The sequence below is a fragment of the Kryptolebias marmoratus genome, linkage group LG13 (assembly GCF_001649575.2).
Source record: "Kryptolebias marmoratus isolate JLee-2015 linkage group LG13, ASM164957v2, whole genome shotgun sequence".
NCBI classification, from domain to species: domain Eukaryota; kingdom Metazoa; phylum Chordata; class Actinopteri; order Cyprinodontiformes; family Rivulidae; genus Kryptolebias; species Kryptolebias marmoratus.
Genome location: NC_051442.1, coordinates 26,088,084 through 26,110,469, shown reverse-complemented (window position 1 = coordinate 26,110,469; position 22,386 = coordinate 26,088,084). Strand labels below are relative to the sequence as shown.

At 39.8% G+C, this 22,386-nt stretch overlaps 1 protein-coding gene across 1 annotated transcript in view; it reads right to left on the bottom strand.

Moving 5' to 3' along the window:
* Nucleotides 1-6,172: 6,172 nt before the first annotated feature.
* jam3b (junctional adhesion molecule 3b) overlaps nt 6,173-22,386 on the bottom strand; it is a 109,364-nt gene continuing 93,150 nt past the window's right edge. The window contains exons 5-10 of the mRNA XM_017437725.3: nt 16,245-16,397; nt 15,542-15,744; nt 13,836-13,935; nt 13,628-13,757; nt 13,487-13,541; nt 6,173-12,358 (exon numbers count right to left, since the gene is read on the bottom strand). Coding sequence (XP_017293214.2) covers nt 12,323-12,358; nt 13,487-13,541; nt 13,628-13,757; nt 13,836-13,935; nt 15,542-15,744; nt 16,245-16,397 — 677 coding nt within the window. The 3' untranslated portion in view covers nt 6,173-12,322. The remainder of the gene's footprint in view (nt 12,359-13,486; nt 13,542-13,627; nt 13,758-13,835; nt 13,936-15,541; nt 15,745-16,244; nt 16,398-22,386) is intronic.

Below are 22,386 nucleotides of genomic sequence, written 5' to 3'. Positions count from 1 at the left end.
GGCAGGAATTGAAACTGATCAGCATCGGGCTTTTGGATAACAGATGTACTCCCAGCGGTCTCTTGGTGTTGTCAGGCTGAATTCAATCCAAAAAAAACTCTTTAGTCTCTGAACTTTAAAGTTGACAGGTAATTTTAAAAACTAATCTAAGAAGAAACCACGTTTAAATAAACAAACGTTTACCTTAATTCTCCAAAAAGAGGAGATCAGACATCAGATAAATGATGAACAGCAGCACATTTAACAAACAAAAACCATCGACAGGACCAGAAGCAGGAAGCTGAAAACACAAACACCTCCTGGTGGCTGGTTCAAGTACAGGTTTTAAGCCCCTTCCATGGAAAATGATGGGACCTTCTCAAACAGCTCCATTGTGAGAATATCTAAACAACTGTGACAGAGTTTGATTCTGTCAGGGACATATACAATATGCAAGTATTTGTATTCTCGTATTCTCCACCACCAAAGATAGTGTTTGTGCTCCTGTCTGGGTGAGTTTGTCACTAGAACTGAACAGATTTCATTTAAACAGAAAGTAATTGTTGGTTGCTGACAACTCCTTAAATCTCCTTAACCTTTGGAGTCAACCCAATTCAAGATGGCCACCACAGCTAAGCAACATTAGCCAACACAAAACAACTATAATTAAGTCAAAAAAAACCTTTGTTCTGTGTGCTAACAGATCTCACGTTGTCACATGAGATCACACATCAAAGGGTTTGATCAGAACAGCTACAACTCCATCGTTTCTCATCATAAGATGATCTTAGTTTAAAACTCTGGGTGACATGCGTTCCTTCAGTTCTGAAAACTCTCCCTGTTTTGACTGGAAATGAAACGTGCGCTGGCTCTGCAGCTTCTCCCGTTTCTGTCCTCACTGAGCTGATTGATTGTGGAGCGTTTTCTCCAGGAGTCAGCTGCCAGCTGGCACCAGAAGGAAACCAGAAGGCTGTTTGTAGCGTGGATAAGGAAAATTATCCATTCTAATGGCTTTAGAAGATGCTTGTGGAATATCTGATGGGAACTTGATTAAAATCTTTCTTAGCTGGACTCTGAGAGTGAAAGAAAACCCCCACACATGTTGTCCAGTGAATAAGAAGTGTTTTATTAATTAATCACAAATAGCTGCTCTAAAACCAACCAAAGCGAGCACACAGTGACACTCCTCTGTATGTTTGCTTCAGAGTCATGATGTCAGTGAGGAACAGACCAGGTAACATGTTCCACACATGCATGTGATGTTCATATACAGCCATCATCACTGCCTGCACACAACATGACTTCCTGTTTGGTGCCAACACTGGATCAGAAACCACCCAAACCAGCCTGACCTGACCGGAGCCCAGTTCTTCTCTGGACCCTCTTTATGTTTGAATAAACCCCCTCAGTCATGGCTGGTAACAGGAAGTGGGCTTTGTTGGTTGATAGTGTTACGTGTCATCACCAAAACCATGTTCCACTACACAGCCAAAGGTTTGGAGATAAATGACTCAAATATTAATCGTGACAAAGTTTGCTTGCTGCCTCAGTTTTTTATGATGATCATTTGTATAAACTTCAGATCAGATGATGTCCCTCGTTTTCAGGAAAATACATTTGATCCCCACAGCGTTTCAGTCATAAAAGGAGCTGCTGACATTATTTCAGTGATGGTTGTGAAGACCAGGAGACCCCAGCTGGTTGGAGCAGGTGGACCCAACCTGAGCCTGGTTCTGGTTCTGGTTCTGCTGCAGGTTTCTTCCTGTTCCTTCCCACTGCTGCCAATGTGCTGCTCATCCTGCTGGTTTTCTTAGACAGCTAACCTTTACTAATTGTCTTTTGTAATGTATGTGAGAGACAACTCTTGTTGTGACTGGACGCATTATAAATAAACTGACAGGCTGACTGAGTTAGAAAAGATTGGATGCTTCAGAAGGAAAGTGGCGCTTAAAGTAATTGTTCTTCCTCTGTTACCATGGTTACCTGCAAGGAAACACGTGCAGTCATTACTGTTTTGCACAAAAAGGGCTTCAGAGGCAGAGATACTGCACTTAAATCAACTATTGATCGGATTGTCAAGAACTTGAAGGAGAGGTTTGAATGTTGTCAGGAAATGTGTCTCCTCTGCAGCCAGCTATGACAAGTAGAAAGCAGGAGTTTGAAGTATCACAGAGACCTGCAGAGGTCTTAAAAAAGAAGAGCCAAAATTGCAAATATTAACTCTTTGCACAAACTTCATATACTTGTCAATAAAAGCCTTTGAAGTATTTGTATTTGTACTTCAGTATATTATAGAAACATCTGACAAAAACATCTAAAAACACTGAAGCAGCAAACTTTGTCAAAACCAATACTTGTCTCATTCTGAAAGCCTTTGGTAATGGGTGTGTTAATGTAGGCACTAACATTTTAAAACTTCTAATTCAATATGTCTACTCCTTCAACTCCATAAAAACAACAAAAACAACAACATTTATTTACAAATGATTAGATGAGTAACGAGGTGAAGCAGTGAAATGTGCTTGTAGGGAGAAACTGTCCCTGAAGGCACTTAGGAGGAATGAAAAGGATAGATTTCTGCATCAGAACTGGGTTTCAGCTCGGTTTGGGTTGTTTACTGGACCAACATGTCGGTCCCCTCAGACTGAGGAGGATGATGATGATGATGATGATGATGATGANTGAGATATCAATCAGTGATTCCAGATATGAAGGTGTTTGAGAGCGTCGATCACTTCTAATACAAGGTGAATGTTTTCTGTACTGACACACACACACACACACACACACAGCATTTCAGGAGCCTTTATAGTCTGATGTGAAAATGGGAGGAAACAGAAATGATGTTAGCGGGAGAGAAGAAATGTTTGTAACAGCCTCATTAGTTCCAGTGACTCATGAGAAAAGATAAGGATGATCCTCTTATTGTGAATAGTTTTCTGATTCAAGCTGATAGAAGTTATACTGTTTCCCTGTGGCTGAGATAGAAGAACGGTTTTAATTAAACTGAAGCCATTTTGAGATCCAAATAATAGAAAGATAACAGAATCACTGGATGATACTGAAAGTACCGCTCATGTTCTGAAAAACAACTCCAAACTTTAAACAAGCAGAGTCCTCAGCTGTCCTCAAACAGCTGGAACCAGTTATTTTAGTTCTGACTGCAGCCCCGAGTCACACGCAGACAGAAAGTGTCACTTTGTGAAATGTTGCTGTGGTATTTTCTAAATTGGCAGCATCTTTCTGTCAGATACGATCTTCACTGTAGTGTCTGCTTTCTTTGATCTGTGCTCTGCAGACTTCCAGAGAGCTACAGTGGATCAGCAGTTTTTATAGACACACACAGAGGTCTGGATCAGAATCACAGAAACAAAACTAAGGACCTGTTTACATGACACAGTTTTTAGGTGAAACCGTAACATTGCTGTCGTGATTTGGCTGTCCATGTACACGACAACAGAAATCTGATTCTCTCACACCAAAACGTTTTGAACCCAGGTCTCAGAGTGGAAGTTTTTGGAAACACCTAACATCGGTGTGAAACTGCATATTCGTACTACAGACGGCTGTAGTCAACATTTTTTCTGCGCTTTCATGAGTAATAATGGCAGATAGCAGAATGCTGTTTGTGCTGCTCCCCTTTTCAGCTCGTAGCAGCAACCCAGCCTCACTGTTGGTCCAATCAAGCGTTTCTGGATTCACCATTTTGGATGTAAGTGTTTATAAGCATCAAACAAAAATCACAGTGCCAGCAGTGACCTGGCATGGAAACTTCAAGCTGAAACAGACTCAGTGAACCTTTATATCAGTGCAGGTGATCAGGACAAGGAAAAGTCAACAAAATCACACAGGTCACATGTTGCAAAACAGATTTGTTCACTTTTACAGGTTGTTGTTTGTGTTTTAAATATTATGATTAATACTTTTTCAAATGGTGTCAGTGTATAACCACTAAAACAATGTTATTACTTTTTCCTTATTCTTTAGTTTTTGTCCTTTTTTATTTGCATCACTTCCTGTAGCTTTGGAAAAATTCACACAGGAATACATCATACAGTGTGGATCAAATTTGCCCAAAATGTCCTCAAGCGCTACAGTGGGATTCAGCTGAAGCAAGAGGTAAAAGGCAGCCCTGTTTGGAGCACTACATCTCAGAGAAACTTCACAGCTGAAACATCCGTCAAAGTTTAAACTGGTCAGGTTGGACTTTACATGACTGAAGTGATGTTTTAAGATCTTAACAGTTTTTACACAATCACAGTTGAAAACAAACTCAGCAGATTCTCACAGGATCTTCAGATTTAACATTTTCTTTTTTGTTGGTTTAATGTTACTTCCCTTTTCCCTGGCTGGGCTGGGTTGTGACAAATATTAATAATAGTAGATAAACAATCTAGCATCTCTTGAAGAAAGGCACGTTGTCCGCCGCCTTTCACACATCTTCTAAAGATCATTTATATTGAGAAACGAGGAGTTGTAGCAGTTTTGGTCAAACCTGGAAAATAACAAGCATGTTGTGAATGACTCTCATCAATTTTTTATAGCCATTTTTCTGCTGGCTAAGCTCAGTTAGTTGTAGCGGCCATCTTAAATTGACTCTAAAAGTTAATCAGTTGAAGACGAGCACTCAATGGTTACTTTCTGAGAGCTTCATTAAGATTTGTCAGGTGGCTCAGGTGGCTTGTTAACAGACAAAAGGGTAACCTTTAACAGTCAGTGCAAAGTTGTAAGCAAAGATGTTGGGCTGTGTATAGCACTCAGAGTATGTTTTTTAAATGACTCTCAGCTACAACCACCCCAAATGTTAGATGAATATCTGTAAAATTGGCTGAGTTACAGTCATTCTTGTCTTTGGTAAGTCTGATTAGCTGTGGCCTCCATCTTGAATTGGGCTGACTCTAAAAGGTAATTAATTGTAGCTGTACCTCTGATAACTGTTTCTCATGAGTTTCAGTAAAATCCAATCTCTGGTTTATGAGATAATTTGTCAAAAGACAGACATGAACACACACACACACACCTTTCAGCAGCAGCTGATAACCTGCCTAATTTGGACAATAAATTTCAGTTTTGGCAAAAAAAATGTTGTAAAAGTTTAATTTCCAAATTGGCAGGAATTGAAACTGATCAGCATCGGGCTTTTGGATAACAGATGTACTCCCAGCGGTCTCTTGGTGTTGTCAGGCTGAATTCAATCCAAAAAAAACTCTTTAGTCTCTGAACTTTAAAGTTGACAGGTAATTTTAAAAACTAATCTAAGAAGAAACCACGTTTAAATAAACAAACGTTTACCTTAATTCTCCAAAAAGAGGAGATCAGACATCAGATAAATGATGAACAGCAGCACATTTAACAAACAAAAACCATCGACAGGACCAGAAGCAGGAAGCTGAAAACACAAACACCTCCTGGTGGCTGGTTCAAGTACAGGTTTTAAGCCCCTTCCATGGAAAATGATGGGACCTTCTCAAACAGCTCCATTGTGAGAATATCTAAACAACTGTGACAGAGTTTGATTCTGTCAGGGACATATACAATATGCAAGTATTTGTATTCTCGTATTCTCCACCACCAAAGATAGTGTTTGTGCTCCTGTCTGGGTGAGTTTGTCACTAGAACTGAACAGATTTCATTTAAACAGAAAGTAATTGTTGGTTGCTGACAACTCCTTAAATCTCCTTAACCTTTGGAGTCAACCCAATTCAAGATGGCCACCACAGCTAAGCAACATTAGCCAACACAAAACAACTATAATTAAGTCAAAAAAAACCTTTGTTCTGTGTGCTAACAGATCTCACGTTGTCACATGAGATCACACATCAAAGGGTTTGATCAGAACAGCTACAACTCCATCGTTTCTCATCATAAGATGATCTTAGTTTAAAACTCTGGGTGACATGCGTTCCTTCAGTTCTGAAAACTCTCCCTGTTTTGACTGGAAATGAAACGTGCGCTGGCTCTGCAGCTTCTCCCGTTTCTGTCCTCACTGAGCTGATTGATTGTGGAGCGTTTTCTCCAGGAGTCAGCTGCCAGCTGGCACCAGAAGGAAACCAGAAGGCTGTTTGTAGCGTGGATAAGGAAAATTATCCATTCTAATGGCTTTAGAAGATGCTTGTGGAATATCTGATGGGAACTTGATTAAAATCTTTCTTAGCTGGACTCTGAGAGTGAAAGAAAACCCCCACACATGTTGTCCAGTGAATAAGAAGTGTTTTATTAATTAATCACAAATAGCTGCTCTAAAACCAACCAAAGCGAGCACACAGTGACACTCCTCTGTATGTTTGCTTCAGAGTCATGATGTCAGTGAGGAACAGACCAGGTAACATGTTCCACACATGCATGTGATGTTCATATACAGCCATCATCACTGCCTGCACACAACATGACTTCCTGTTTGGTGCCAACACTGGATCAGAAACCACCCAAACCAGCCTGACCTGACCGGAGCCCAGTTCTTCTCTGGACCCTCTTTATGTTTGAATAAACCCCCTCAGTCATGGCTGGTAACAGGAAGTGGGCTTTGTTGGTTGATAGTGTTACGTGTCATCACCAAAACCATGTTCCACTACACAGCCAAAGGTTTGGAGATAAATGACTCAAATATTAATCGTGACAAAGTTTGCTTGCTGCCTCAGTTTTTTATGATGATCATTTGTATAAACTTCAGATCAGATGATGTCCCTCGTTTTCAGGAAAATACATTTGATCCCCACAGCGTTTCAGTCATAAAAGGAGCTGCTGACATTATTTCAGTGATGGTTGTGAAGACCAGGAGACCCCAGCTGGTTGGAGCAGGTGGACCCAACCTGAGCCTGGTTCTGGTTCTGGTTCTGCTGCAGGTTTCTTCCTGTTCCTTCCCACTGCTGCCAATGTGCTGCTCATCCTGCTGGTTTTCTTAGACAGCTAACCTTTACTAATTGTCTTTTGTAATGTATGTGAGAGACAACTCTTGTTGTGACTGGACGCATTATAAATAAACTGACAGGCTGACTGAGTTAGAAAAGATTGGATGCTTCAGAAGGAAAGTGGCGCTTAAAGTAATTGTTCTTCCTCTGTTACCATGGTTACCTGCAAGGAAACACGTGCAGTCATTACTGTTTTGCACAAAAAGGGCTTCAGAGGCAGAGATACTGCACTTAAATCAACTATTGATCGGATTGTCAAGAACTTGAAGGAGAGGTTTGAATGTTGTCAGGAAATGTGTCTCCTCTGCAGCCAGCTATGACAAGTAGAAAGCAGGAGTTTGAAGTATCACAGAGACCTGCAGAGGTCTTAAAAAAGAAGAGCCAAAATTGCAAATATTAACTCTTTGCACAAACTTCATATACTTGTCAATAAAAGCCTTTGAAGTATTTGTATTTGTACTTCAGTATATTATAGAAACATCTGACAAAAACATCTAAAAACACTGAAGCAGCAAACTTTGTCAAAACCAATACTTGTCTCATTCTGAAAGCCTTTGGTAATGGGTGTGTTAATGTAGGCACTAACATTTTAAAACTTCTAATTCAATATGTCTACTCCTTCAACTCCATAAAAACAACAAAAACAACAACATTTATTTACAAATGATTAGATGAGTAACGAGGTGAAGCAGTGAAATGTGCTTGTAGGGAGAAACTGTCCCTGAAGGCACTTAGGAGGAATGAAAAGGATAGATTTCTGCATCAGAACTGGGTTTCAGCTCGGTTTGGGTTGTTTACTGGACCAACATGTCGGTCCCCTCAGACTGAGGAGGATGATGATGATGATGATGATGATGATGATGAACACAGCTGCAGGGGGAATGCTGATGCACGCGATCATTATTAATATTATTACTTTAAAATATCATAAAACTGCTTTCTCCAATTTCCTTCGGAAAACCTTAAACTTCTTGTTTGTCCAACAAATCTCATGACATTTTTCACTCCATACAAAGTTTCATGTAGCCTAATTAAAAAAAAATCGCTACTTTACAGAATTATGAAAGCAGGAAAATAAACACACACAAACATTATTTACAATCAGTACAAGTATTAATCATCCATAGCCTCAGTAACATCGATAAAGGCTCAGAATGGATTGATGAAATAAAATAAAATTTAGAGGCTGAACCTCTCCAAAAATATTCACTTCTAACCAGATTTGATTCTGACTGAACTGGAAATATTAATCTGACTGAAAACATCCATTAGATGATAACTTGTGTACTACTAGTTACTCAAAGTAAAAGAACTGGTAGAATTTATTATTCTGACTTTTCTAATCACTGTGTTCTCATCTGAACTCTGATTAAAAGCCATCTTGGAATTAATTCTCCTTTGTTGCTCACATCAAACCTGCAGCTTTTATCTGTCTAATTACACAGAGTTTATTAAACTCCTACATGTTTTAGTTTTAGTAGCTGTAGTTGAAACACATGACTCATTAGGTAGAAGATTAAAGGACTATTTGGACATTTTGAAGTGAGGTTCTGTGAAAAATCTATAAATAAATAATTCTACAGATTAACAGTGGGATATTAAATTAGACACCTCCTGGGCCCCTCCCACTGCAGCAGACCCAGGAGGTCTGGGAACACCATGAGATCCCCTAGGAGGAGCTGGACGTTTCTGGTGTTGCCAAAGTTTAAATGTTGAGCTCAGAACGGACTCCTGAGGCAGAAGACTGCGGCTGGTTTAGGATGACAGCAGTCAGCTGCCCAGACCCTGCTGAAGAGCTAATGATGGCCGCCCAGGTGGACCCACTTCCTAAAACCACTTTATCTTCAAATTTTATAAACCTTTACAGTGCTGTTTATTTTATATTCTATGGGAACTCAAGCAGAAATAAGATTGCTGGCAGAAGTGATCCAGGCTGGAACAGAAATGGTACAGCTAGCTGCTGCTGTCGTCATTTAAGCTGATATCTCACTGGGCTGCGACTGTTGGAGACTAACTGCAACAAGTCAAACTTGCAAGAAAAGACTTAAATCATGTGAACACATTTTGAATGGCTAGTTTTCGAAAATCACAGCTTTCAAAAGTGTATTCTCTGCTGTGCACATTGTTTTGTTATCCACCTCCGCCCTCTTTATATCTGTATTTTATATACATCTTGGCAGCTTCCCCATGTTTATGATCAATTTACTGGAGTACACCTTTGAAATGAAGATAGGCAGATTTGGAGCAGTTTTTAAATAAGTATTATTTATTGTTGGTGTGGCTGTAGCTTTAGATGTTTTCTGTCAGAGGAGGTATAAAATACAGCTGTAGTGCTCGTGACACGAGCCGGAGACGCCTGCAACAAATCTGCCACTAGTTTGAGAGAAAACGTTTTACACAAATTCTTTGAAAATATTCAAAATTCAAGTGTCAGGACTGTGAGCCTCTGTGGCTCAACTAGAAACACAAAGACAAATGCTTTGAGACATTTTGGAGACTCCCTTGTGAATACTAGGGCTGCAACGATTAGTCACTGTAGTCAACTGCAAAAAACATGTGATGCAGATTTTTATTGTTGACGTGTCGTACACAGAGCTAATAAGAAACAGTTCTGGTCTTAATTAACCACATATATGTGTTTTGTAACTGCAACATATGGCTGGAACATCTGGGGGCAGTATCGCCTCTATTGTTTGTCAAAACTGCACACAGTCTATTAACAAAGAAGAACACGAGAAAAAGACGAGGAGATGTTCTAAACTGTGTGAGCGTTTCACTAAAACCCCCAAAAAGTTGAAGGCAGATTGTAGGAAGCAGCTGTGCTCTGTAACCCTCTCCTGAATCAGAGTGACGCAGCTTTAAAGAAGTTAGTGTTGTGTTTTCTCATTTGGAAATGATGTTTGTACAGAAACATATCAGTTTAAACAAGTTTCATGGATGAACATCATTTCAAAATGAAGCAACACAACGCCTTGTTGCTGAAAAGTGCTATATAAATAAACTTTAGAACACCTTTGTGTTCATTTTCATCCATCTCCTTCAAGTGCCTCGTCTTTCCCGCAGGAAATGGGTGAAGGGAAGTTTTTGCCCCCCGTGTAATATTAGTGTTTCTCCCACCTCGTGTTAATAATTTATTTGTAAGATATTTCATTAGTTAAATTGTTTAACTAATTGTAAAATGTTTGATGGACTACCACAGTAATTACTAGTCACAGCCCAGTGAGATACTGCTAAATAATCACAGAATCCGATGTAAATAACTAATGTGAAAATGACAGCCATGCAGAGGTTTATAAAAGAGTGTTTCCATGAATCGCTGTGAATATTTGGAGATGGGAGCTGTTTTAAGATGGCAGCGATCCACTCTGGTCTTGTTAGATCATCAGTCCAGTCAGAACTAAACTCTAAAACTGAAGTTGATCAAAAATCTTCAACTAGTAAGATATTAATTGTTCATAAACACCACTTCAATTAATCTAAACTTTCAGTCCTAACAGGTGGCCATAACACAGCTTTTTAGGTCTTGCAGGTAAAAATGAATTTGCGTCATCAAGTTAGTTTTTATCCTTTGTTTTTGGGCCTAGAAGGTGTGATGAGGGGAGTAACATACACTCCCATCCTGACATGGGATCCTTGGTCTCAGGAAGGAGACAAGAGGAGATTTTAACAGAACAAGCTTTGCCTCAGACTCAGCCTACTGTCCCGAGTCTCTCCAGACCTGACAATGACCTTTGAACTTCTCATCAAATCTGCGTGACCCGTGAACTCAGTGGAACAGAATCCTTTTCACAAGGGGCTGATCAAGGACCAACTTTTTAATATTTTTTATAAAATGTCATGTTTTTCAGATTTCTTGTATCGTATTTCACAGAAATATGAAATTAGTTTTTATGAATTTATCTTATATATGAGTCAAAACAGTTTATTAAAATGTTTATTTTAATAAAAACTTGTATTCATTTCTTGGGTTTTAATTTTGAATCACTTTTTTATTGTTTTTTGAGTGAAAATATTTGACCACAGGTCATCAGAACAAGTAAAAAAAGCCTCAATGATAATTCAAACAGCTGCTGACATTTCACTGCGATTAGAGAAGAAAACCAAATAAACTCAGACTGTGAGATCTGACACACAGTCTGGGTTGTGGTCAATCTCAACACTGACTGAAGTGTTTTATTATTACTGCTGTCCTCACAGAGAGAACATGTTCACCTGATGAACACACAGCTGTGTGTGTGTGGGGCTCTCAGTTAACTGCACAGCCACATTGTTTCTTTTACCTCAAACTTTGATCCATTCTTTCTCTCAACTCAAATGAAAAAAACAGGTTCAAACTTTATTTCCACAGCTTCAAAGTTGGCAGATTAGCAGGCACTGAGTGTGTTGTGTTTTTAAACCAAGCGTGGCAGCAGAGACTCCTCAGGAGGAGCAGGAAAGCTGCTCTCACAGTTTGACAGATGGTCCTAGTGCCTGACCATTTGTTCAAACCAGAAAATGTGGTGGGAACATCTTCAGCAATCATTTAACCTGACTAAGTCACCAGACAGTTTTTTTTTGGTTCATGCATCCGTTTCCAACTCCAGAAATCTTGTGACGTTTTAACTGTGCAAGATTTCATGTCATGAGCTCTGGTTACACCCGACCTGTGATATTATTCCTCTACATGTTGGAGCTTCATCTTCATTCTGATGGTAAACTACCATATTTACAAGACTACCAGCACGGACACTTAAAAAAAAAAAGACTGTAGCACTGATTGTTTCACAGCATCAGACGAGCACACTTCACTACGACTGTCTACAAACATCCTAATGGGAGTGTGTGTGTGTGTGTGTGTGTGTGTGGGGGGGTATTTCAGTTTGTAAGACCCATGATCATGATGAGCATGTCAATATGCAGCTACAAGTCATTTTTGTTCTTCTGGAAATGTGTGAATGTTTACATCATGATGAAAAGTGTTATGAACTTTAATCCATCACTACATTAAAAAAAAGAAAAACTACACGTTAGTATTTTACAATTATTTAAAAAAGTAATTATTTAAAAACCTTCATCTATAGGCATTTTAAAATATATTCCATCAAAAATAGTGTGACAATTTTCCCCAGTAGAAAAGAAATGTTCTAGAAACAACCAAATCTCTGAAAGACGATGGACTTCCTGCAGGGCAGGGAACCAGCAGAACAAACAGACGTTTCAATTCTGCCTCCTCAGTTAGTGTTAAAACCATGCAATAACTGCAAAATAAAACTAGAATTTAGCAACTACAGTCAGCTGAAGGTGTTAAAGTCCGATTATTCTCTGTGGTATTTCACATGTTTGTCCTGTGGGCCCCGGACACCTTTGGCAAATTGAAGTGGTTGGATGTGAGTCACGCTGCGAGCAGCTTCCTGGTTCCACAGCACCAAGGGCAGAACCACCATGCCCTCCCCTCATCAAATCACAAATGATGATTTATGTCGGAAATCCCCCTGCAGGGTTCAAACAGAGAAAAAAAGGTTTGTATCTGTACACATTCAGTTTTAATAAAACATCAGATAACAATCAGAACAGCAAGTTCTTAACCGTTCTGTCTAAAATTTACCAGAAGACCAGCAGGGACGAAGGTAAAGGTATTTATCTGTTGTCTTTTATTAACATGTTGAAGTACCACAGTTTAGACTGAAAGGATTATTCAGTTTAGATAAAAAACTTTTAATAAACGACTGACTGTTTCATTAAACCTACTAAAAAAGTGTGAATGCTGAAGTAGACATTTGTAAAGTTCTGTATGTACAACAAAAACAACAAACCCTTCAGGACATGACCCTACAGTCAGCAATTTAAAGGTCAAAGGTCATGAATGGATATCTAGAAAAAGGGTGAACAAATATGACTTCTTTGAAAGGATTGCAGGAGAAAAACAACACGGCACCTGACTTTCATCTGATTTAATCACAGTACTTCTGGAACAATGTCCTTTGGAAACATGAGACCAAAGGAGACACGTTTACCCATAATGCACAGCAGCAAGCACAGCATATCAACTGTCAGCACAGTAAGTTGACCATGAACTCCTTTGGAGGCCATCTATCAGAAAACTGAAGCTTGGACCAAACTGGGTCATGATGCAACAAAACAATGATCCTAAACACAACAGAACGGCTCAAAAAGAAAACAATCAAGGTGCTGTAATGGTTTAGTCAAACTGATTTAAATGCTGTGGTTCAGAGAGCTCAATGAACTGAAGCAACGATGGAAAGAAAACTTCCACAACTATGTGAGAGACTGATAAAGTCCTACAGTTACTGCTGGATGACAAGATGGATTCAGTTTTTCACACAGATTAGTTTTTATAAAAACCTAATGGAGCAGTGTAACACGGTTTTGTTTATCTGAGCTTGTAGTTATCTTTTTTTAAGTCCTGACAGGGACTGTACTTGGAAAAGCTAAAAAAGAAATGACATTTTACCATGACTGCATGTCAAAGCATTACAGTAACTCTGCATTTTTGACTCTTGTTTTGAGTCAATTTAGTTTTCCAGTGTTGATTCTGTTTCGATTGTCCTGATCAGTTAAAGTCCAGATGTGTCTCCTGGCTGTAATCGTGATGTACTCACCTCATCCTCTGTCCTGACGTAGTCCACTCCATCTCCTTTAGCTGGAACTTTGTAACTAACAAACAGATAGCACAGCAGTTACACCAGGCTGGTTGGCTGAGAATCAATGTGTGAACATGTGAACTGGTTTCAGTGTCTTACTTGTTTCCCGTCTGTTTTTGGGTAGAGAAATAACCTTGTTTGTACGCACAGCAGATCCCCACTGTTATACATAAGAGCACTATAACCACCACCAGCACTCCCAGTATGATCCCCACAACATCTATGTCATCTGTGGAGGCGGAGTCAGAGGGGAGACATTAAAGACAGACACAGGAGACTTTTTACCCTAGATTTACTCAACACTTACAAACTTCCATCTTCTGGGCTGCACACTCAGCATGTCCTGCATCGTTCTTCGCTCGGCAGAAATACTCGCCTGCATCTTCTTTTCTGACTGCGATAAATTTCTGCACAGACAAATCCAACAACAGATCACAACAATGGCTCCTTTAAAGTTAAAAGACATTTTATAACATACTAACTGATGATGATAATTAATTATTTGTATACATTTGTTTTTTCTTCCTAAAAGATTAAAATAATTATTCTGACACTGATTAAAGAACATGTGACATCCATCCATCCATCCATCCATCCATCCATCCATCCATCCATCCATCCATCCATCCATCCATCCATCCATCCATCTTTTTAACCTTTTCCTTTCCAGGTCGTGCGGGAGCTGGTACACATTTGCATTGTAAATAAAAACCCGTCATGTTCATCTCAGGGAGTGTTAAATTCAGATTACCTATGAAAATAGTTCAGACTTGAACACACAAGTATCTTTTTTTGATAAAAATTTTAAAACAAAGCAACTGAACTGAATTTTATAACTAGAATTTTTTCCATTTTATTTAGCTGCAAAATATAAAATAAATCTCATTATCTCTTATTATGTTTTGTCATCTTAATTTCATTTTTAACATAAATCCATTCCTGCATTTTAGGTTAGACTAACATATTTCAAAAAGGTTAGAATAAAGACACAAGGAACATTAAAGAGATATTAATAATAATGATAACAAGTGATCTGGAACAAATTCCATCTCTGTAAATACCCAAGTGTTTGACAGACTCTCCAGCTACTTGAGCTTTCATGATGCTGTTAGAATTATTCATCCATCTATTTTCCATAATTTCTTTATTTGTGTAGGGTTGCAGGGAGCCAGTGTCTATTTCCAGCAGTTATTGGACAAGAGGTGGGCTACACCCTTGGACAGGTCACCAGTTCATCCTAGAGACGCATAGAGACAAACAGGACAGACAACCATTCACTCTCACTCACACCTCGGGACAGTTTAGATTTACCAAATAACCTAAAATGCTCATTTTTGGTCTGTGGGAGGAAACCAGAGCACCCAAAGAAAATTTACACATGCAAACTCCACACAGAAAAGTCGGGAGGCGAACGTGCAACCTTTTTGTTGTGAGGCGCCAGCTCTAACCACTGCTCCACTGTGCTGCCTTTAGATCATAGGACGCCATGGCCATCACCCCTATTAAACAATGTATCTTGCATTTAGAGCATGAGAGTTCGTATTTACTTTAACACATAAAAGATACCACACTGTAAACTGTCAAAGCAATGTAAACCATGTTTACAGTCTTTTCTACATAAGTGTTGTATTTAACTTTCAGAAAATCTTTCTGTTGAAGCTTTTCTAATGTTATATAATGTTATAAAAAATCTCTTCTAGCCTCCACCTCAGCTGGTAGTGAGCAGAGACAGGAGCTAGTTGTGTTTTTAGTAAAGAAGGAAACGTGAGATAGAAATTTCTGTGTCACACCTACATGCTGACAGAAAAGAGCTTTGTCGTGCTGGGAAGTAAGCAACGATTGAGGAATGTGCAAAGGAGGGCAGTAGATTCCTTTTGTGGTTCAAACCCAAGCCCCCCAACCATCTCCCTAAAATATCTGCTCCCACCCCTGTGTGTCAGGCCACTGTCCCTGCTGCCCCGCCCCGGCCACTCATTTGTGTCCTTGTCCAAACATACGTGCATACATACTGACCAGAGTTCCTGTGTCTGCATTGAGCGTGTATGAGGAGTTGAAAAATTTCAGGCTGGTCTTTGGGTCATCTGGGATTTCCTCCTTGTTCTTGAACCACTGATACTGAGATTTCGGGAAGCCCTCCTCCTCCATGCAGCTCAGCTCAGCCGACTTCCCAAAAGGCACAGACTTGGGAACACGGCATTTTGGCACCACAGGCTTTACTGTGGTGACACAGATCATATGATGAGAGTCAGTACAGTTAGTCTTCATGCAACAAACAGGATGCTGCTGGGCTTTCAGTTTGCTCCAAAGCCTAAAACCCCCACACAATGTCTGTGAACCCATATGGATCAATGGATTGATATCACTGATGGGACCGGGTGAAAAAAGGGTTTTTGGACCTGCCAGAAAATGCCATCAAAACACACAGCCCTTGCTTTCTTTAGCTCTGCAATTCAGAACAGATGCCGTTTCAGACGTTTCCTCTTATAGCCTGGAACACGCCTTTGCAGCTGGGCAGTTCTGGTCAGAACACATCCTCATATTTATGCCAAAGGGTCGAAGCGACCCACAACCAGGTATCAGTTTACAGCATCCATAGTGGGATTCACTAAGCAAAGTCTGCCTTTTAAGAGCAACAAATAGCTTCTGTTATTTATATACAATTTCTACAAATTTCCCACTAATGTAGATGTATTAGTGTGAAAGTAAGTCAGAGTACCTCTTACAACAAGGTCAATCACAATCTCATCAAAAGACTTTTGGTCTTCAGCAGCAGTGACCTCGCAGCGATACTTGGCTGTGTCTGATCTTGTGGCGTTCGTTATTAGTAACGAGGCGGGCTCTCTGATTACAGCTCTGTCTTCCAAGTCACCTGTCACAAAACAGACAAATTAAACCAAATAAACACAACTACATAGACAAGACAAATAAAAACAGATAAAAACAACAAAATTCAACAAAACAACTAACAAACAAAATACACCAAAAACTAAGACAAAACAAACTAAACAAAAGCAGAACAGACAAAACAAAATAATCAAAAAAATAAACAGAATAAAAAAGACAAATACAAAGCAGATAATACAGTACAACAAAACAAAACTAGATGGGTCCATGTCCCCCAACACGTCCACTCCAACCTATGTACCCCGATGCCCTGAGAACCCGCTGAACCACAAGCTTGGAGGTTGATGAGTCATTATCTTGATGCTTAATTTGTGTCCCCAAGATCCTATGGTGTTTGAAGGGATGTTGGTGTATTTGTGTCCCAAAACTCTTAACTTATGCTACATCATACTCAGAGGTTTTAAAGCGCTCCCTTTATAAGACATGGTTATCATGTTTTTACAACCCCCTAATGGAGAAACTTTGCTGAGTTCTGTGTTGAAGTGGAAAAGTTCTGAGCTAATAGAAATGATTATTGCAGAGGGAAGGCCAGTAAACCCAGTTTAACACAACTGCCAGTACTAGCAGTATTTTGATAACTCACTCTTGCTCTGGTAGAAACCTAATTTTTTTTATGCAGCTAAGAATTTTTTTTAAATAAAAAATAATTAGAGTTATGCATGTGTAGCATCAGCATACAAATATTACAGTGTGCAAATAATTTTAATGATCCAAATGAAAATGGAAAGCCTTTCAACCAGACTGTTCAAAGAGATATTTCCACTAAATAATATCCCCATTTTGGATCTGCTTTGCTTGTCTCTAATGAATGGTTATGTACCACAGAGCTTTAACCCTCCTGAAGACCTGAAAAGAGAGAGAGACAAAGAGAGGTAGAGAAGCCCTTGTGACTTTGGGTCAATTTGAGCTGAAGGCCACAGGAGGGTTATGGTTGCTGTAACTAAACCTTGACTTAAGAAACTTGATCTTGACTCAGGAGTCCTGGCCAAATATAAACCTATATCTAATCTCCCATTCATCTAAAAAAAATCTTGAGAAAATGGTTGCAAATCAATTGTGTGAACATATGAGCAGAAATAATCTGTTTAAGGAGTTTCAGTCAGGGTTTTGAGCACAGAAATAGCACTAATGATATTCTCATGTCCTCAGACAGTGGACTTATGTCCATACTTGTCCTGTTAGATCTCAGTGCTGCATTTGATACAACTGATCATATTATTCTGATACAGAGGATTAAACATGATATTGGGATTACAGGAACAGCTCTAAAATGGTTTATATCAGATTTACCTGATCGATTACAGTTTGTTAATGTTAATAATGAATCTTCTTCATACATCAGAGTTAGTCAAGGAGTTCCTCAGGGTTCCATGCTTGGACCAAAAGGTTTACTTTATATATGCTTCCATTAGGTAAAGTTATTAGACAGCATGGGATAAACTTTCATTGATGATACTCAGTTATATTTATCCATGAAACCCGATGAATCCAATCAGTTACTGAGATTGAAAACTTGTCTTAAAGACATAAAAACCTGGATGACTCATAGTTTTCTGCTTTTAAACTCAGACAAGACAGAGGTTGTGGTTTTTGGACCTGAACATCTTAGGAACAAACCTTACAGCCTTTCACTTCCTCTGGATGGCATTAATTTGGCCTCCAGCTCTAATGTAAAGAACCTCTGTGTTATTTTTGATCAGGATATGTCTTTTAACCCCCACATTAAATATGCTACAAGGACCACCTTGACCACAAAGTGAGGCAGAAAAACTGGTCCATGCATTTATCACATCTAGGCTGGACTATTGTAATTCTTTATTATCTGGGTTTCCAAAAACTCTTTAAAAGTTTCAGTTGATCCAAAATGCTGCTGCCAGAGTCCTGATGAACGTTAGGAGGAGAGGTCAGATGTCTCCAGTTTTAGCTTCTCTTCATTGGCTCCCTGTCAAATTCAGGATATAACATAAAATCTTACTTCTAACATGCAAAGCTCTCAACAACCCAGCTCCATCTTATACTAAAGATATTATTGTTCCATATTATCTTAACAAAACACTTTGTTCTCAGACTGCAGGTTTACTTGTGGTTCCTAGAGTTTCTAAAGTAGAATGGGAGGCAGAGCTTTCAATTATCAGGATCCTCTCTTGTGGAACCAACTTCCAGTTTCTGTCTGTGGGGCTGACACCCCTGTCCATGTTTAAGACTAGGATTGAGACTTTACTTTTTGGATAAATCCTATGGGTATGGTTGGGTTAGGTTTCCTGAGTTATCTGTTAGTTATGCTGCTATAGGCTTAGACTGCTGATCACATTTCCTCACTCTGCTGCTGTCTTTACTCGCTCTACTCTTCATGTTTGTATTTGTAATTATTTCTATCATTAACGTGTTTTTCTTCCAGTAGAAACTACGCCTGGACCAGTCATTCTGTGTTTGTCTGTGTCTCTTTCCTGTCCTCTAACTCCAGCCGGTCGAAGCAGATGGCTGCTGGTCCTGAGCCTGGTTCTGTTGGAGGCTTCTTTCTGTTAAGAGTTTTTCCTTTCCACTGTCATCAGTGTGCTGCTCAGGATGAGAGACTGTGACAGAGGTCGTATTCAGACCTGACACATTTGTTTCATTTTAATCGAAGCAGAGTTCGTTTCCAGCGTTGGTCCGGACTTTTTGTGCAGGTGTGAATACAGTCATGCGAACTCCGGTGCGGATCAAACAACCGGACCGAGACCCACTTCTTGAGGTGGTCTCGGTCCGCTTCCAAACGAACTCTGGTGTGAATACAGACCGGACTTGAGCCGAACTAACTACGTAAAGCCTGCGCCTTTTTGGACTTCACGGGCCACCGTTGTTAAGCATCATGGCACAGAGCATCTCGTCTTCTTCGAGTTGCGGCACGCATTTGCCGGCGCCGTTCCAAAAATAGAAGTAAAACGTCATTAAACCGACGTTGAATGAGCTGCTCTTGAATTTCAAAATGGTGCTGTAATTGTACCAACAGAGCGGATGTGCACATAACAAATCCAGCACGCAGGACTTCCATCTTTATTTCAGGGTCTGTGCTCTGTGCTCCAACCGCTGCCCCCGTCTTTCTGTCCAATGGGAGCAATGAGCGTCACCCACGTGGCTTTGTTTAAAAATTATAGTCCGCTTACAAAAAAGCACAATGTGAACGCAAACCACACCAAACGAAAAAAATAAAGTCCACTTTTGGTCCGGACCAAACAAGCGGACCAAAGGACTTTCCTGGTGTGAATACACCCAGAGTGAAGATCCAACACAATCCGGCTTCCTTAGATAGATAACTAACTAGCTCTTTACAATGTATGTGAATGTTTTTGTACAGTGCCCTGAGACGACTTTTGTTGTAAGTTGGCGCTATATAAATAATCTGATTTTGTTTTAGTTAATTTCACCATTGTTGTGATATAAACTCAAAGCATTTATAGTGTCCCATAGTGGTGGAGATGTTTTAAATTAAGTACAGTTACTTATGAAGGCGATATCAACTTATGTATTGAAATTAGGGGTATAAAGAGACATTTATGTCAACTGGCAGAATGAGATGTTGTTTTCAATAACAGAATTTTCCTAAAATAAAAAGTAATGTTTTTCACATATCTTATGTCAACACAATTATCCATCCATTAATTTTCATTACCCGCTTTTCCTTTCCATGCTCCAGGGAAGCTGGCGCCTGTCTCCAGGCGGGGTACACCCTGGACAGGTTGTAAGTCCATCACAGGGACAAATGACACAGACAACCACACCTAAGGACAATTAAGGGTTACTAATTAACCTAACATGCATGTTTTTGATCTATGGGAGGAAAGCAGAGTACTCAGAGTAAACGCACATAAGCTGGAGGAGTACATGTAAACTCCACACAGAAAGGCCCCAGGCAGATAGTCTGTAACTGTTGAAACTCAGAGGACATAAGAGCAAAACCTCTGTGTTTTTTTATTATTATTTCATCTCAGAGAAGGGTTGCTTACACTGATTGAACACATGATTAAAAAGCTTTTGTGGAGAGTGGAGGAGGAGGCTCAGTAAACGGTAGTCAGATTAATTTCCATTTCAAAGTCTGATCGACTCTTTTCCTCTCAACTCAAACAGAATCACAAGAAGATCAAGTTTTTCTTAGCTTCAAAGTCGACAAATCACCGTGTGAACTTGGTCTTGTGTCTGTTCTGTTTTAAAAGGGAAATTAAATAAAATATCAAAACAATGACTTTTCATGTTTTTCTTTTCAGGTAAACACTATCATAAAACACTCCAGTGGCCATTTTTTCTGATTTTAAATGTTAATGACCTGTTTTTAGAGTTTTTTGTGTCAAAATGCCAAAGTGGGGTGACTATGTGGGCGGTGTTACCTCCTTGGTTGGTGATGTTGAAGGTGCTGCCGCCTGCTGTAGCAGGTTGCCGGAGGACACTGAGGAAGTTACTGTTGTGTTGTTTATCAGCAAAAATGGAAGAAGAAGAAGAAGTAGGTTTTAATAACAATTGTAGTGGTTTGAAAACCTTTTTTTTATATCTGGAGTGATGCCGACAGGAACTTGAGTCCCACATTTGGCAAGAGGAACCCTCAAGCTTTACAATAATGTCACACATGCTTCGAAGGAATTTTCCATCCGTATAGCAACGGGGAGCGAGAGACGGCAGTCCAAACAGCGAGACACAATGACCTGGACAGCGAAAGATGGAGGTCCAAACAGTGACAGACAGCGGTCCGGACAGCAAGAGACTGCAGTTGGACAGCCAGGGCCAGATGGTGGCGGTCTGGACAGAGAGAGGTGGTGGTAGAGGGTGGTCAAAGAGAGATGGCAGTCCATGCAACGAGAGACAGTGGTCTGGAGTTTATCTGGTATAGTAATTGTTTTATTTGTTCAGAGCTGTTGGACCATGGTCACTGTAAGCTATAAAGTGCTGTCAGTCACCAACCATCAGCAGAATGTTGCATTACATTTAATTTAAAAACAGAGCTGACGTTATATTCGCAGTAAAGCTGTAAAACAGCTGTTTTTGTGGATTTTACAGGTTAAATTCTTCAGTCTTTGTTCTGACACTAAACTCCATAAAGTCACTATCGTATTTTCAATAGGGCGCACTGGATTATAAGATGCACTGCCAATGAAGGGTCGATTTTCAAACTTTTGCCATATATAAAGCACACCGGACTATAAGGAGCATCGTCGTGCACCTCCCAATTTTTGTAACTTCGCGCAGACTGCGTGCGCCGCTCTCCATTCAAAATGGACGATTTCGGTGCTCTAGCGGAGCTGGTTTGCCTGTATCAGCATTTAAATGATCCCTCTATCAGGGATCACAAAGATAATCAAACGGTTCAAAACTCACAGAAGAAAACTACACCGATGTAAGCCTCGAGTACAAATGCCTACGCCGCTCGCTCAGGAGTCCTATGTAATGCTACAAAGCACGACTATAACTGAGCCTTAATGCTGCGAGCGGTGCGGCTTTGTAGCTTACCAAAGTCGTACTAAAACATTACGACTTCTCATATATATATATATATATATATATATATATATATATATATATATATATGCTAAAAATGGAACCCACCCTGAATGGTTAACTGAAGGGCGCGCAATCCTGATCCAAAAGGATCCATCAAAGGGTTCAGTCCCATCCAACTATCGGCCAATAACCTGTCTCTCTACAACATGGAAGCTCATGTCAGGCATCACAGCAGCTAAAATAAGCAGGCACATGGAAAAATACATGAGCACAGCAGAGAAGGGCATTGGCATAAATAGCAGAGGAGCCAAACACCAACTCCTTGTAGACCACACAGTCACCCAAGACTGCAAAACCCAACACACCAACCTGTGCACGGCTTGGATTGATTACAAGAAAGCCTACGACTCAATGCCACACACTTGGATAATTGAATGCTTAGAGATGTACAACATCAACAGGACTCTAAGAGCCTTCATTGCAAACTC